At 41.4% G+C, this 17,694-nt stretch overlaps 1 protein-coding gene across 4 annotated transcripts in view; it reads right to left on the bottom strand.

Moving 5' to 3' along the window:
• SLC35G1 (solute carrier family 35 member G1) overlaps positions 1–17,443 on the bottom strand; it is a 55,279-nt gene extending 37,836 nt beyond the window's left edge. Inside the window, exons 1-3 of one of the 4 annotated variants that reach the window (XM_003825676.5) lie at positions 14,394–17,443; positions 9,864–10,044; positions 5,881–7,863 (exon numbers count right to left, since the gene is read on the bottom strand). In XM_003825676.5, the coding sequence (XP_003825724.2) occupies positions 7,125–7,863; positions 9,864–10,044; positions 14,394–14,571 (1,098 nt within the window). In that variant the 5' untranslated portion in view covers positions 14,572–17,443 and the 3' untranslated portion in view covers positions 5,881–7,124. Of the gene's footprint in view, positions 1–2,236; positions 2,371–5,880; positions 7,864–9,863; positions 10,045–14,393 lie in introns of those variants that run through there. The other 3 variants (XM_057298955.2, XM_034931123.3, XR_004664797.3) reach the window with 3 other exon arrangements.
• Positions 17,444–17,694: the final 251 nt, after the last annotated feature.

Below are 17,694 nucleotides of genomic sequence, written 5' to 3'. Positions count from 1 at the left end.
TTAGTAGATCGGAAGAAATAAAACTGAAATATATGCAGTGTTGTCATCACCTTCTATTCTTTCACTTCTAGCTCTTGCTCTAGGAGGGGAAGGAGGAAGGAGGACATATGTATCCCTAAATCCCAAAGTCAAAAACCAATCCTTTCTCCACCACAGTGACAAATGACTCCCTGTTCTGCATTCTACCACCCTCAATTATGGAGGCAGCATGAAGTATTGGAAAGGGCAAGGTCTTTGGAGTCAGGCAGACCTCATGGCCTAACCTCATCATTTACTAGCGAGGGGACTAGAATTTAGCAGGTAGGTAACCCCATTCAACCTCTTTGAACTTCAGTTCCCAATCAGTCTATCTCCCAAGGTTGGTGAGGGAATGAGACAAAGATTAAGAAGCTCTTGGCTGGGATGAGGTTTATTCAATAAATGTTAGTGTCCTTTCCAAGTAAAAATTGTTTTGGTGCCATAGGAAAGCAGACATCTGAATCAGGGCCACACAACGCTTTCTAGGATCTTGGAGGATATAGTCCTATTAAAAAGGTGAACTTCAGTTTCATCTTTATATTCTCTTCAATCATGGAGATGTGGGAATTTAAGTATGGTCTGCAGACTCTATGAGGCAAAAGAGGAGGGAGCAAAAGGAAGTCCGTAAGGTGAGTCAGGGTGACAGCCCAGATTAAAGCAGTAAACATCTCTCTATGCATGTATGTATGTATGACATAATGTATATATGTAGCTCCCTATGTCTTTTACTCCTTTTCTTTCTCCTTTCTTTTCCATCAAGTCACCTTTTTATTTTTGTTCCACCAATTTTATTTTATTTTATTTTATTTTGACTAAGTTATTTACCCACCTGGTTCAAAATTCAAAAGGTGTAAAAGGGGATTCAGTGGAAAGTCTCTCACCTCGCCCTTCAGCTGCCAAAGGCAACCAATGTTAACAGTTTCTTGCATATCCTCCTGGAATATTCTGTTTACCCTCTTTTTATACAAATGAGCACATACTCAACCATGATATGAATTTTGCTTTTTCACTTAACAATTTTGGACATTATTCCACACCCATATATGGAAAGCTTCCTTGCTCTTCTTAAATTTATTTTTAATTGCATTATATTTTATTTTGGGTATATACCATGACTTATTTAACCAGTACTCTATTGAGGGACATTCAGGCTAGTTCCATTTCTTCTTGCTATTACAAATCAGGCTGGAATAAACTTGTACATATCATTTTGCACATAAGTAAATCTGATAGATGGTGCCAAATTGCCCTTCCTAGAAGTTGTACCAATGCACACATGCTGCAAAGTACCAAAGACTTCTGACTTTTCTAAAATGCACATACAAAGGAACTAAAGCACATAAACAGGAAGTGTGTTCATCTGTTGTATCTCGTACTGTCACCCAGGCCGGAGTGCAGTGGCGCGATCATAGCTCATTGCAGCCTTAAACTCCTGGACTCAAGTGATCTGGCCACCTTGGCCTCCTGAAATGCTGGGATTACAGGTGTGAGCCACTGTGCTGGCCTTGAAAGATAATGTAATTATATGTTAATATAAATAACACTTTAATAAAAAATAACTATTTTCCAAAAAAATTAGTGAGAAGAGTGGCATTGCTTTTTATTTTTGCAAACCTGGCTTGATAGATAATAGCTGTATTCTCCTATCTGCTTCTGCATTCAAGCTGTTGCAATTTCATGTCTAATAGCCTCTGGAAAGCTCCACTGTATACTTATGAAAGAATGATTGTGAAACAGACTAATAACATTCTTAGTATTATTATTAAAATAGTTTTGACATCGCAAACACTTTGAAAGGGTCCTGAGGACTCTGAGGTATCCAAACCACACTTTGAAAACAGTTGGTTTAGACCAACTTTATTATATTTTATTATTCTTATCCCCTATATATCTAATTTTTGTGAATTTTATCTGTCACAGGCTAAAAAAATCCCCATGAAAATGTCCTACCTTTTGTTGATTTTTGTTCTTTTGAGGTGTTTTGCTTTATGTAATTGTGATTGTGTATAATGTGGTACATACATATCCAAGACAATTTTATCATTTATATATTTTTTTTAGTGGCTTAAAACAGTAATAACTGGTTTCTTTTTCTCACAAATCTGCAATTTGAGCAGAGCTCAGGAGGTAGGAGGAGGGCTTGTCTCTGCTCCACACAGCATCAGCTGGGGCAGCTCACCTGAGAGTTAGAGGATCCATTCCCAGTGTGCACACTCACCTGGCTGGCAGGCTCATGCTGGCTATCAGCTGGTAGTGCAGATGGGGCCAAGTGTCAGGGCCTCAGTTCCTCTCCACATGGGCCTCTTCATGTGGGCTTCTCCATGTAGCCCAGGCTTCCTCACAGCAATGTGGCTGATTTCCCAGGGGGAATATCAGAAGAAAGAAAATGTTAGTCCATTCTGAATTATGCTATTGCTTTGAATTCAATTCTAATATTATTGAGCTAGTACCTACTATAATCATAGAAAAAATCAAATATAGTTGTATTATTAGTTTCTCTCTTTCTGGTATGTTCTTGGCACATACAGCTTAATCTTAAATCACGGTCAAGTATACTTGGAACAGCGGTAAGAACAGCCAGGTTCTTATATCCTCAGATACAGGCCTTCTGGTTAGTAATGCACTCCTCTGGCCTGGCCTTTCCATGTACTTCTGCTGCACCATGGAGCTCCCAACCCTGGCATGGTACTTTCGTGCTGCACCATTCACCTGAACACATTTCCTCCTGCCCAAGTCTACTTCTGCTCAACTATGGTTTTATACTTTCCTGACCCCACCCTGGCAACTAATCATGAATCTAGGTTACTTCCTTTGCTTCATCAGGCTTACTGGTATTAATCTCACATGGTTTCTAGAATCATGAAAGTTTAGTGGAAGAGACCCAGGCTCTTTCTCTAGTAATGACATTTCCTGAGCCCAGTGGAACGTTTTCCTGTGTACTGGGCATCTCTGCTACATTTACTGCCCTCCCTTGATACCAAGTATGTCTTCTCCTTACCCTCTTGCTATAAAGCCCACCCCTGAATTTCCAGGAGATGAGAAGTGCCAAGGTTCATGGGCTGTGAATTGTTTTCCCAGGTCCAGCTCCAAACTTAATGTTCAAAGAGGCTAAAACGTGGATCCATCATTGTGGATCAGAGTCCCTGATAGGTTATCTTGCAGAATTCTAGGTGAATATGGTAGCTGTATTAGATCTGATATAAGGCACCAAACGGGGCATAAAACAGCATGCTTAGGGTAGTGTCCAGGATTCATATATCCAACCTTCACCCATATAACCAAATTCTAATGCCCATTATTGACCATGGATCCATACACACCTAGATCAGAGACCAGGGTGATATCAAGAACATCTGGCTCTCTTCCCACTAGAATGCCCTCAAGAGAGTAAATATGCTTACCGGGTGCAATACGTAAGAGGCTAAAAGAACCATGCTGAGTACACAGTGCATGGGAAACACACATAAATCAGGCCCATTCCCCAGGTCAGAGCCAAGCATAATACCCATATAAGATCAGAGCTAGGGCCAGAACCGGAAAGGTGGTAACACCTGCGCATGAAAGGACTGGTGATCCTTGGCAGCCCTATATGGGAAGATCAGCTAGGAAGTGAAAGCTGTCCAACAGCACAATTCTGTGCTAGCAGGAGGGGGCCGAATGGAGTTTGCATTCTGATAGGCATGTTCCTACGGTTCCTGGTGAGGCTGCTTGGGAGTAAGGACTCTGGTATACGCCTCATTTTGAAGAGGAGAGTGAATACTCAATTCTACAGTCTTAACCACAGTTCAATACTTAATGTTTTCATCCTTCTTAATAGTCTATAAGCCCTTCTATGGCACTCATTTGCAAGAGGGACTGGGCAAGTGAGGAAAACAGGCTCAGGTGCATTAGGTGATTTGCCCAGCTGAAAAGTGATAAAACCACACTAGACCTTCAGATCCCAATCCAGTGCTTTACCCACTCTTCCAAGATGGATTATGTGGGTAGGAGAAGCTAGAGTCCAGAAGAAACAAAAGCCTAAGCTGAGCCATTGGAGGCTAACAGGCCTTAGAGGGTAAATAAGAGAAGGTAAGGACAGGGGGGAAATGCAGAGGAAGGACTCTACTGGCAAACATGGGAGCTAGTGGTAAGACTGATCTGAGTATCCCATTTGTGTTGGGATGTAGAAATCAGGTCGGAGAAGTGGGAGTAGGGCCAGATGAAAATTTGATGTGATATGGTGTGTAATAAGGCATCACTGTGGTTTCATGAGAACCAGAGTAACAGTGAAAATAGGGCTTTAGGAACATTAAGCTGGCACTGAGACAGGAATCAGAGTGGAAGAAAGAGTCTTGAAGCAGGTAATCAGTAAACTGTTGTGGTAATTCAGGTGTAAGGTGCTAAGTCTTGGACTAAGATGGTGGCAGTGGAAATGGTGAGGAAAGAATAAATCCACAAGACAATAAGAAGAAAGACTCTTCAGGATTTAGTAACGGATTAGCTACAGGAACAAAAAGTACAGAGTTCAAAGCTACTTTAAGTTCTCAGGATCTAGAAGAATGAAGGTCTCACTAACACAGAAGACTAATGCCTTTATTTTGGAGAGATAAACAGATTACACTGTTCATCTGACCCTCTTAATAGTACAAGTGGGTCAGATAAACAGTTTAAACTTTGAGATTATATCCCAGCTGAATGGCTAGAGGTCAATCTCCTACAGAAAATATATTTTGAAGCATAGGGTTGAAAGGGAAATAAGTTATATATTTGCTATAATCATAACAACCAACATATAGCTTTCTTTCATATTATTTTATTAGTACTTATAAAAACAATTTATGAAAATATTTTCCTTTTCAAGATATAGAAACTACGCTCTGCAAAATATACATACCCATAGTTGTTACAATACATATCCTTGTATACACCTTGGACATTGTGTTTAAGAATCACACCCTGTAAGGGCTAGAAGAAACATTTTCTCTAACCTCAGTTATATAGTGTGACATTTAAGTACTTAAACTACATTGTTCAAACAAAACATGTCTCTAGTGTATGGGCCTAAAGAGATTTAACCTTCCAGGTGCCATTGATTCTTTCACTGTGCAAGGTAAAGAACTGGAAGAGGGTTCCCTGAGAGTTAATTCACCTTAGGTAGCTCAAGTAGTGGTTTACTGTCCATACTTTATCATGGAACTAAGGAAGGGAGGAAGGCCATGGAAATTCAACTTGGGCAGGTCTCCTCTCTATCATCCCTATCTACGAAGCATGGCCCCTATGTGATGATTTCTGAGACCTCTAGAGTTCTCAAATGCTCCTGATTCTGTAATTATCTAAGATATTTGCAGAATGATGTTTTTGCAAGTCTAAATTCCAATACTGTAAATCAGGTGGAACAGAGATGACTCACCTACATAGACTTCATTTAGGGTTTGTCAGGTGTCAAGGCAATTGATAAAATCAGCAAGCCAAAAATTCCCCCATTGGAACTATTGGAAAAGATTCTTTCTCACTAAGGCACGAACCCCAGAAGCCAAGTTCCTCTTTGCTTTGGAAAAATTATGATGAGAGGGTAGGAAAGAGCCTATAACCTTTCAACTCTGCAGGCTTAAGATAATGACAGATGCTTCATCTGACACAGTAAGAGCTGGAAGCTATTGCAACCTCACCAATAAAGGGTTCATTACAACAAGTAATCATTTATGTATACTCCCTAAGTCCTGACTAACCTCCCAAGTTTTTCTAGATATTAAATTCTCTCTAACTGCAAAGTATTGGTCTGATGAAGTTCCAGGTGTAAAACGTGCTGTTTGAATTCATGGCGTTAGTGTCATGGTGCTGCATCATGGTATGGCACTGACATTTAACATCATGCTGATAAACTAGAATTCATAGTGATTTTATTTCAATGCAGGAAACTATGAAAGTCAATCAAACATGGATTCACAAGTCTTTACATTTAATGTATAACATAAAGCATTATTACACATAATTTCATAACTATAAAAATAAGTTTAATACATTACCATATTTTAAAAAATTACTTTAAAAACATATACTCCAAAGTCTTCTATTTCATTTAGAGAATAATGGAGGTATCTATTAGGGTGAATCATATGAAACTGTGGTTTTTCTAAGTTAAAATAGTAAAATCTTGGCAATTACATATGGTTCAACCTAATAAGATCCTGAGAAAATTTTATTTGGCATCACACTATAAATTCAAGGGGAATTTATAGAAAATCACATTTCTAGTGAAGAGAAAACACTTCAGGATGGAAACGTGCACACTGGTCATGCCAAGATTTCTCTTTGTGATTTAGAGATCTGAAATCTTGGAATGTTAAGAAAAATTTAGTGCAGTTTCAAAAAAAAGTGAGGACAATTAAAATTATAGTATGCTAGCTGCAGTTGCTAACGCCACTGAAACAAAACTACTAGCCAAATTTGGCAATTTAAGTGTTTTAGAGGTGACATAATAAAAATTCCAGCATTAAAATGAAAAGGCACAAATATGAGTTACAAGTATGATAATCATTTATAAAATCCTTGAAAATAAGGCCAATTCATTTGTATTATTAACACCATTAAGCAGGCACCTATTCTAAGCTTCAACTTCATCCTCCTAAATAGAATAAGGTTGCAAATGAATTATCAACATAATACTAATTATAGCAGCATTATCAATTGTCTGGAAGGCATAGTTTATAAAGATCATGGTAGTAGAACCAAGTTTCTTAGGCTCTACACTGCTAAAAGGATATCTAAAATAGCCTCCCCACCCATATCCCATCAGTACCAAAAATACATTTTAAAAATTACATATAATATTACTAGCCATAAAATTTTTTGGTTTTTCTTCAAACAATGAGCTCTCCTCTCACCAACTTGACCCCAACAACAACAAAAAAAAAACCAAAACCAAAACCAAAGCTACCAAAAAATTGTTACACCAAACAGACTAGCTATTCTTAACTAAAGACATACTACATTCAAAAATGGTACTTTAGGCAATTTATTAAATATAACCAATGAAGAAAATGCAGATTTTCCAGATGTGTGCGTATGCTGTATGTGAATTAGGTGATGGTGTACTTGAAAAAAATATGTATTTCAGCAATGATGCTTCATTTGGAACTTTGGTACCATTTACGAATGGCCGCTCCAACATTACTGGCTACTACGCAGAGAGCACCACCCACTGTCCACCATGTTGGCACATTATTAAAGAAAATAATCTGAAAGATAAAAGCAAAGACCACATCCATTGTCTTCATTATTGCTACTGGCCCTGCTTTTTCTATTTGAAGTGCTTTTGTGATAAATATCTGACCCCCCAAACCAAAGAGCCCAATGAATATGAGAAATAGCCTGTCCAACCCACAGTAAGGCAGACTCCACTCTCCTAATACAGAGAGGATGATGACACTTTCAACGAGGCCAAGCACTACATAATACCAAATGCTCAGAAAGTAGTCCACAGATTTTCCCATTTTTCTTAGGATAACTAGAGTCGATGCAGCAAATACGGCACTTCCAATTGCTGCGAATGTTCCCTTAAGGTGGCCTGAATAGCTTTCTTCCATCCCCGAAGTGTCGGAACCAAACAAAAATGGTGGTCTCACGATAAGGATCACTCCAGTGATTGTGAACACGGTGAAAAGAGCATCCCAAGGGCTATATTTTTCCTTGAGACATATCCAAGCAAATATGGACGTAAACACTGGACTGCTAAACGTGATAACTGTGGCATCAGCGAGGGACATTGTCTGGTAAGCATAGTATATAAGCATCATGGCGGTAGAACCAAGGACTCCTCTGAGAATGAGGAAAATTCGTTGACCTTTTGGGCCTATAAACCCAGTTCTGTAAATTCAAATGAAGAAATGCATATTAAATGAAATTAATATTTGTTTTTAAATTACAATTTGTAATTAAACATTATTTTTAAAGTACTAAATATCAAAAAATGAGGGAATAGTAAATTAATTATAATATCCACAAATGAATATTATATACTTTTTAAAAATAGTATTTTCTAAGTATAGTTAATGACAGTAAAGTGTTCACAGTAAAAGCAAAACCAGTGCAAGTGAATTACATGCATAGTAAAATTATAATTCAATTAATATAGATATTTATCCCACGTATATGTATATATATGCTTGCAAAAAGGACAAAAAGGAAAATAAACTAAATGTTAATCATGTTTATATCTTAATAGATAAACTCATAGGTAATTTTCTTTCTTTATATTTATTTTCTCCAAATTTTCTATAAACATATCACTTTTATGATAAATACAATGTCAAGATTCAGCTGCCCTGTGTAAGGAAACTTAGACCCAGCTAATGCTCATTCTCAATCTCATGAATTTTTCTACAAAACTTGAAACTGCTAAAATTTATTTTAGTCATTGAATATGAGACAAGTTTTCATTGTTCTCCTGAGGAAAGAGTCAAAATGCACTGAAAAAGAACATGTAGTGTTTGGAAAAGTGTGATTACTGCTATTCAAATTCTTTTTCAATAAATATTTACTAAGTACCCACTCTGTGTAGGTTCCTGGCTAGGTGTAACTTGCTGACGTGTGCCAGGGCTAGACTTCATTAGATTATCATCTAGGCTACCCCAGGTATCTTGGAGTTAAAATGAAAGCACAGTCACATTTGGCCCATACTTTGAGAAGCAAAGAGTCTTCCATGATAATAAAACATAAAATGGGTCCAAACAGATGAGGACCAAGGATTTTAACAACATTCTTCCAGTGTCCTTCCCCTGACAATATCTTTATTTCAAAATGGGGGAGATGATTATGTTAGCATCGGTGTTCTGCTGCTACCCTTAGAAATTTCTAAAGCCCTACCATCATTTCTTAAAATAGTGTGACTTGTCCGCATTGACAGAAATTTGCAGGTATTAGCAGATTTTCACTTTTCCCACCAAATCATCAGCATATGGAGTGAAACTATTCTAAGTGAATCCGCACCATGTTAGAGATACAAGGAGACTTTGGTGACAAGTGACTAAAGCTTTTCATTTGGGGTGTAGCCTTTTTTGCCCAAAGAGACAAAGAGCCAGGCAGCCACCAAGGACCCAACTGGTCTCTCTCTCAGGGTTCTAAATACACTGAGGTATATGGAGGTTACAATGGTTGAAGGAGGCATAATTTTAACCCAGGGAGGGTAGGGAGTTCAACAGGGAAGGAAAAGAGGAATTGGGTTGGGAGAGAACAGAGAGGGCGGAATAGAGACAATTTTCATATACTGTTACACTCTACACAAGGCACTCCACCCTATAATAAATCTTATTTGACCCTTGGAATCACCTTGTAGGGCAGAAGTCACACAGTATCATTCCCTCCAGTTTACAAAAGAGGAAACTAAATACGAAAGTAACCTTGCTCAGGGTTACCCCATCACCTTTTGAGGAATACCTAAATATTATTACTATAATCTTCTATTTGCCCTGGTAAGAAAGCAGCCCATTCTAAAAAAACTTCTGATACTAGGATACACTATTACTTCTTTTCATTAATTTTTTTAACTTCCAAACAGTAGTTATACCAAAGGAAAGAAGGGAGGGTGATACAAGACAAGAGGAATTATACAAAGAAAGCTCTGTTTTCAAAAGGGGAGGTGGTGAAAAACAAAATTTCTTTCTCCCCACTTTGTTGGGTATGTGGTTTATGCTCATGGTAGAATCTTCTGTGGGTAGATGCTTATGACTTTTCATTAAGCAGAGCCAAGGGGCATAGGAACTGGTAAGTATATGAGATGGATAAAGCAGATAGAGTAATTACAGGCAGGTGAAAAGATATACACACATTTATTAATATCTTCTACTTTGCAGTTAAAAAATACTTACTTTCTGTATATTAAGCAAGGGATAACAACTAGCATTTGGAACACACATCGAAACGCACTAATCTCTACAGCATGGACGTCTTGCACTTTTTTAACAAATAAAGAGCCCACTGAGAAAAGGAAGGCAGACAATAATGTGTAAAACAAGCCAAGTCCAGGACAGGGTGCTTTCTTCTTGGCTTCTGAAAAAGATTAAATTCTGGTTAGTCCTTGCTTCCAAGTGTATGTGTTATCATTTTCACTTAGAAACTGAGAAAAATGGAACAGTGTCAAAGGTCAACAGGCTTTATTACCTCCTAAGCATATCATTTCTCTGTGCCTGTACCATTTTCCCCATCAATTATGAAGAACCATAGATGAGGATAACAATTTAAACCTGCATTTTTAAAATGCCGTTTCGCCCTATCAAATGGATTTCCTATGGCTCACTGAAGAATCATCCTCACTTACAAGTCAAGAAGTAGAACGCTTGCCAAGATGGTGAGAGAAATCTTTAAGAAACACTTGTCAAGATGGCAAGTAAAAAATCCTTCCAAGTGATATCTTACGCCACACCTCACTGGCGAAATTGGCTTTATGAAGAAAGTGTTCTTTTCTGGAAAATGGGTTATAATTGGGTTATACAGTTATCTGTTGATTATTTGACTTCCTCCCACAAGTCTGTGAGTTCTTCCAGGGCTGGGATCTTGCTGTCTTGTTCATGCCTGGCACATAGAAGACACTGGATAAATATTCAGTGAATGAAAGATGAGAGAACTTCAGGGAAAGACTCAAGAGTCTAACACTATCGGCAACAGCATAATCTGGGAAGGTTCTCCATTTTGTTATTTTGAACTGTTAATCAAATCTATATTTAACTTTTCATGCTTTCACGACTTATCTTCCCATTCAGAGCACAAACTCCTCAAGGGGAGGGTGTGGGTTATCTAGCCCTTTGGATCCCAAGTGCTTTGTACAGAACTGCCATCTAATCCCTACTCTTGGCTTGATCTGAACCAGGAAACCAGTGCTTTCTCCAGGGCATCAAGTATTCAGTCATTAATGACAATCTGTGTGAGCTTTAAACTTGTTTAGCCACTTACTATGTCTTAGTTTCCTACACAGGAGTAGAACCTGCTTTCAGTCTTACTCGTCTGTCATTCAGAGAGCAAAAGCAGCAGGGTGGGCAGAGAATGCCCTAAAACAAAGGCCACACACTGCGGGATATATTCTTTTTTGAAATTAACACAAAAACAGGGTTGAGGGTAAGAAGGAAACACAAGTGGCCCTCATTGATTAAGAGCACAGTGGAACTGAAGGGTGAGTGGATATGAGCAACTTGTAGGAAAACTCGTATTATCATTCCAATCTAGGACTTTATAATGTGATAGCTATAAAACAGTATTGTGTAATGTTTTTTAAAATGCCCTTCTCTGATAAACGTAAACACCAGGTAACACATTTACACATCCTCAGGTTAGTGAGATGACTTTGCAAGCTGGGACCAAAGTATGCTGATGCACAGGCTTTCTGGGGCATTCTATAGCCTGGCCTTGTGGTCAAAGGCACCATTCTCTACCTCTTCCGGTTCTAGGTGCACAGCTGAAGATACTGCTTTGGAACTAGCAGTAGTCCTTCCCTTAAGATGCCAGAATCCTCATTCTGTTCTGTATCCATGTGCTTGTATACTGCAGAAATAAACTGCACACACGCAGCCCATGAGAAGGAAGCTTTAGAAGACTTCCAAGTGAAGCACCACAAAATACATGCCTTGGCTGTGGTCAGCCTTAGGGTTTGGCCTCTGAAATTTCAGAATTCAGTTCCAAATAAAACAGTTTTTCTTAAAAGAAACTCAACCCCTACATAGAAACTCCACCCTCAAACAGAACAGACCGAGAAGATCAAGGACAGAAAACATCTCCCTGCTCTGTTTCAAGTATCTTCTCCAACATAAACTTGCTACTTTTTCCCCAGGAATATTTTAACTTAACATTAAATATTTTAACTCTTTAAAAATGTAATTGCACCCCCTTGGCCCTAGTGACCTTTTCCCTTAAAACACATACACATGTATTTTCTTGCCTATAAACACTTAAGGCTCATGCTTTCCAACTGGGAAGGGACAGACATTAGAAGGCCTCGCTGCATTTGATGATTTGTTAATGAGGGTGAGGACTGGCTCCACTCAGACAAACCTCAGTTTCTTACTAAATCATTTCAATCCTGTCAATGGAGATGAGCATGACTAGCATAATTGAAAGAGGCATTTGTTTAGGTTCCATGTTCATATCTCACTGCAAGCATATCTAATAATTTGGTAACTCAAATTATTCAAATTAGGTAAGTGGCCATGGTGTAATTTCCTCACTTAGAAGAAAACTGAAAAATTACTCAGCTTCCCTATCCTCTGCTTTCAGCTGGTGATTCGCAATCCTGGTTGGGAATTAGAATCACCTGAGTAACACTTAAAACTTTAATTCCTGGGTGCAGTGGCTCATGCCTGTAATCCCAGCACCTTGGGAGGACAAGGTGGGAGGATCTCTTGAGCCCAAAAGTTTGAGACCACCCTGGGCAACACGGGGAAACCCCCTCATCAATGCAAAAAATATTTTTAAATTAGTCGGGTGTGGTGGTGTGTGCCTGTGGTCCCAGCTACTCAGGAGACTTAGAAGAAAGGATCGAGTAAGCCCAGGAGGTTGAGGCTGCCGTGAGCTGTGATCACGCCAATGCACCACAGCCTTGGTGACAGAGTAAGACCCTATCTCCAAAAAAAAAAAAAAAATTAATTCTCAAGCCCCATCTCAGACCCACCGAAATAGAATCTCTGTAACTCTAAAAGGCTCCACTAGTTTGAGAACCACTGCTACACTCGATCACTAACTCCTTCCAGAGGATGTGAGGCACAGGCCTAAGAAACTACTTCTCCTTGCTTCAGTGTAAGACCCACACTGTCCCTGAAGAAAGTAAGGAGATGTCTTGGGACAGCTGCATGTGTCTGTTAAGGTCATCCAAGAATGTAAGACATATGGGTAACAGTTCCAACCAGAACTTGAAAAAAGCTTTGTTGAGATAAGCAGTTAGAACAAGAGGTGTCACAAAGTTCAATGACAACAGTAAAGTGTTTTTATGTCAATTTTCTTTCCAAAATATTATCTTGTCACCTTACAATAACTAAGACTTACTGGTAGAAACTTTCTTTGAAGTTAAACACCCACAAGATTCTTAGATACACCCACATAAGTTTCTCATCTTGCCATGAGCTGCCTGGGAGTAGAGAATTCCTCTTCCATTCACAAAAAGGGGAAACTTTAAGAGTTTGCATGGACTGATTCGGCATGCCACCAGAAGGACATTCACCCAGAGGGTACTGACCTTTTCAAAGGCTGCTTATCTGTTCAATTCAGCCTGGCATAACCCCTGTTCTAGAGGCACCAGCCCATTTATAAATGATCACAAGTCTGATCATTTCGGTTTGCCTTTAGGACAGAAATGGAGCAAGAATAGTCTTCCTAGAGTCTGTCTCTCTAACTTGGGGAAAGTGCACAAAGGGAGGAGGGGAAAGCGCAGTGAGAGGAGAGGAACAGAAATCCAGGGTCACACTTAGGGGAGGTGACCCAGAGGACAAGGTGGTGCAGGCCGTGTAACTGTCCTAAAAAGAGATCTGCCTATTCCCTTCTTCTTGCAGGAAGCTGCTCCTGCTAGATGGTCGACTTCTAAGAGGAATGTGCTTGAAGCAGCACTTGTGGCCAGTGGAAAGGGCCCTAGGCCGGTATATGGCAAGCTGGGATCCTAACCCTGGTGCTCCCTGGACATGCGCCCCATCTCACCCCCACGTTCCACATCTTGGAGGAGACAAAGCAAACGAAAACCCAAAAGCCCTCACCTTCCTGGGCCTCACTTTGCTCATGTGTCGAAGGAGGTGGACTGAACATAAAGTGTTCTTCACGAGGGGTCCCTGGCTTTGGGGACGGGGCTGTGAGCTTCTTAACAAGATATGCCTTGTTCTGCATCGTTTGCTAAAAAGTCCTTGTATCCCTAAAGGTTAAAAACTAGCGGTCCCACTTATCTCTGCCTTTCCAAGATTCTAAAACTCTAGGACGAACATTTTCTCTAGACTCGATGCTTTTCAGCTTCCTTTTCGGAGAGAACCCTTAACCACCGGGATCACTTTTCAGGGTCAGCTTCCTCGCAACGTCGCCCCACTGCAGGATGGCCTCTCTCGCTGACCCCCCACCTACGACCTAGGGGAGGGTACGCCAAACTGCAGTCTGACTCCACAGCCCTGCCCCGACACTAATTACAGGAGCAGCCTCGGAATCCCAAAAGGACTGCAAACAATCGGAAAGTTTCTTCCGTCTTAGCGCCGGCTGGGGCGCCGGGAATTCCGCTTTGCAGCCCCCCAGCTGACAGCTCGAGGGGTTTCCCGAGCCCCGGGCAGGGTGGGGACGGAGGCGCGGTGGGCACTGTGCCCGGGTTGCGGGGACCCCAACCCGCCGGCGCCCGCTCGGGACCCCCGAGCGAGACCAGAGCCCGATTCACACCGCGCACTCACCCGGCTCGGTGCGGGAGCAACACGGCGAGGAAAGGCAGAGCCAGCACCTACCGCGGTCTGGCGCCCCAGCTGCCTCGGCGGCCGCCGGCTCCTCAGTGGCGCCCGGGGGTGCATCGTCCGTTAGCGGCAGCCCGGGCTCCTGGAGCTCCGCGACCCCGGTGCTGTCCTGAGGCCGCATCTCGCGGCACGCGCTCTACCAGCGGCCGGTGCCGTCTGGCGCCAGCAGCAGCGCCTGGGCTGCCGCTCTTCCGGCGGGCGATGGCGCCCATGCGCATGCGCGCCCGGCCCACCCGCACCCTCCCCCAAGGAGACCGCGCGCGTCCTCCGCTGGCCTCTTAACCTGGGGAGACCCGCCGCCTCCCTGGTCGGGCTGTGGTGCCCACAGCTGGCTCTAAGGCGTCCAACCCTCTGCTGCGTTCAGGCTACATGGCCCAGCTGCTTGGAGCCATCCTTGGCAAGTCACACTGAACCTGTCTGTCATGGCACAGACAAGGAGGGGCGCTGGGTTCCCAAGCCCTGGCGCCCGGGGGTCCTGTGGCCTCCTTTTCAGGAGGCTCAAAGAGTGGGCGTTTTTTCATTGATGTAACCACGCATTCAGCACCTCTGTGATACCCCGAAGATTTTACAAAGCACCATGCTTGTCTTTAAATGGTCTAGGGTTTTTATGTTTTGTTTTGTTTTGTTTTGTTTTGTTTCCCGTGTTGTCCCTTTGCTGCTTACCAAGGAGGGTAGAATTTTGCTGTTTTGGGAAATATTTTTAAGAAAGAATTAGTGTGTAATTATAGGAAAATATATCTATAAGACTGACCAGAACCCATTTATATGTTCTTTGCATTCTTTGCAAGAGTAGGCATGCATTATTGATCTTTGGTTTTCTTTTCTTAAATGGAAATATCCTAATTTGGCCAGATGTAAGATTCAAGTAATCTGATGTAATTAGACCCAGTAAAAGATATATATTCTTTGGCCCAGGATTCACTAACAGCCTCTTTTTGTTTAGCTGATAATTCTTCTTCCATCTCTTTGCTTGCTTTATATGTGGAAGAACAGGCTCTGTGCAAGGATGAACGTATCTAAACTTCTAAGTCCAGTGCCAAGCAGATCACCAAAGGAGAGTGAAGTTTGCCTTTACTCAGACATTTGCACATAGTGATCCACAGCTGAAACAGTTTTAGACTTGAAGTCAGGAATCCTAGGTTCTGGCCCTGAGTGTGTGACCTCAGTCACCACTGTACCCCTCGAAGCCTTGATTACCTCCTTTATTTAATAGCGATCAAGTATTTCCCCTCCTGCTTCGCAGAGTAGTTATGTAAATAAAATGCAATGATGTGGGCAAAAGCATAATATCACCTGGAAAACACTATGTTAGAAAATCAAAGTGTGTTTTAAACTAGGGTCAGCATATAATTTATCCTCCAAACTGGACCTTTTTTTTTTAAGAGTAAAAGTAGGAGCTCTTTTAAAAGTTACACAAGGAAATAGGCATAAACTGGGACTGTCCTAGGCAAACTGAGACAAATGGTCACCTGAATTCTCACTTGATTAACACATACTTTTGCCTTGTCTTAAAAGAGAATTTAAGGCTGGGCACGGTGGCTCAGCCTACCATCCTAGCACTTCGGGAGGCTGAGGTGGGAGGATTGCTTGAGCTTAGGAGTTTGAGCCAGCCTGGGCAACATAGACCTTGTCTCTATAAAAAAAAGTAATAATACTTTTAAAAGAATTTAAGGCTACTTACAAAAATATCTGTAACAGGTTTTGTTGTCGTTGTTTTAGATAGGGAAATTTCAGGGAAGGATGGTAAGGGTGGTAGATCATGATTATAAAGCAAGAACCAGGAAGCTTCCTCAAATATCTGGAAAGTCAAGTGCAGTTTCACAATTGCATTCTAAGATTTCGATATGGAAAGGGTTTGAAGAGTCCCCTCCTCTTAAATGGTGAAGATTATGGCTAGGAAGTGTGGTAAAGAAGAAAGAAGTGTGATGATTTGAGAAGGAAGTACCCTGACTGCTCCACTTTCAACACTTTCAACACCATCCTCGAAAAGGGAGAAGAAGAAGAGAAGAAAATGGGTACTACACCAGTTATTAAAGGTGGTGAGATGATTTCATACCTGCAGTTTATTCCCTTTAACTTCCTTCCCCTCCACTGCTGACCTTCATATATAAATGGTATCAGTTATATTCATTCTCCCATTTAGCTGACAGCCATGCTGACATAAAAGGCAACCAATGAGAAAAGTGCGGACCAAGCTGGCCTGTAATCCCAGCACTTTGGGAGGCCGAGGAGGGCAGATCACTTGAGGTCAGGAGTTCGAGACCAGCCTGGCCAACATGGTGAGACCCCGTCTCTACTAAAAATACAAAAATTAGCCAGGTGTAATGGCGGGTGCCTATAATCCCAGCTGCTCAGGAGGCTGAGGCAGGAGAATCACTTGAACCCAGGAGGCGGAGGTTGCAGTGAGCCGAGATCACGCTGCTGCACTATATCCTGGGCAACATGAGCGAGACTGTCTCAAAAAAAAAAAAAAAGTGCGGACCAGACTAGAAGTCAGAAGACATGGCTGTCCTGAAGCTCCACCCAGCAGAGGTGTGGGGCTGTTAAGGTCTCTCCTGAACATTGTTATTTCAGGTCTTTGGTGATGATAGTGATATTGAGCTGGTGACAGATAGATCTTCTCCATAATGTGCAGGATGGGCCAGAAATCCCGACTGTAGAGGAGACTAGTTCAGAGCCTATTGAAGTGACCCAGATGAGATTCTGACCCCAGGTAGAGAAGGCAAGGAGGAAAGATGGATTTTGAGGTGGCTAGGAGATGGAATGTGCAGAACTCGTTGACTAGATGTGAAAGAGCATTGTTTCTGTATGCAAAATTGTGCTCTTCTGCTTCCGAAGTGATTCAATCTTCCAGTGACAACAGGAGCTCTCACTGTGATGCCAGGTAGCCACAGCAAGGGTGGCACTCCCATAGTTCTGGTGTCAAGAAGGAAGATGAAAATGGAGAAGAGGTGGGTTTTAACCTGTCCCTGCTAACCACTGAAAGTCCAAGATCCTCACCATCCATGTGGCAGCAGGTGGAGACTTCCAGGAGGAGTCAGACTCCTGGTTTCCACTGGTCTTTGCATGTCAGGGATGTTCCTAAGTGAGACGTTTGTAAGTCAGAAACTGTCTTTCATAACAAACTGGTACCTTGGTACTGATTTGAAGGACTGCTTTTTTTTTCCAAAAAATTCATGGATTCTTACCTTTTAAACTAATGCAACTTATGACTTGGGAAATGGCAGTTTGTTCCAAACAGCCC

Source organism: Pan paniscus, chromosome 8, assembly GCF_029289425.2.
Source record: "Pan paniscus chromosome 8, NHGRI_mPanPan1-v2.0_pri, whole genome shotgun sequence".
In the NCBI taxonomy this organism is placed as follows: Eukaryota; Metazoa; Chordata; class Mammalia; order Primates; family Hominidae; genus Pan; species Pan paniscus.
Note: the sequence above shows the minus strand (reverse complement) of the source record. Positions and strands in the feature narration are given on the sequence as shown.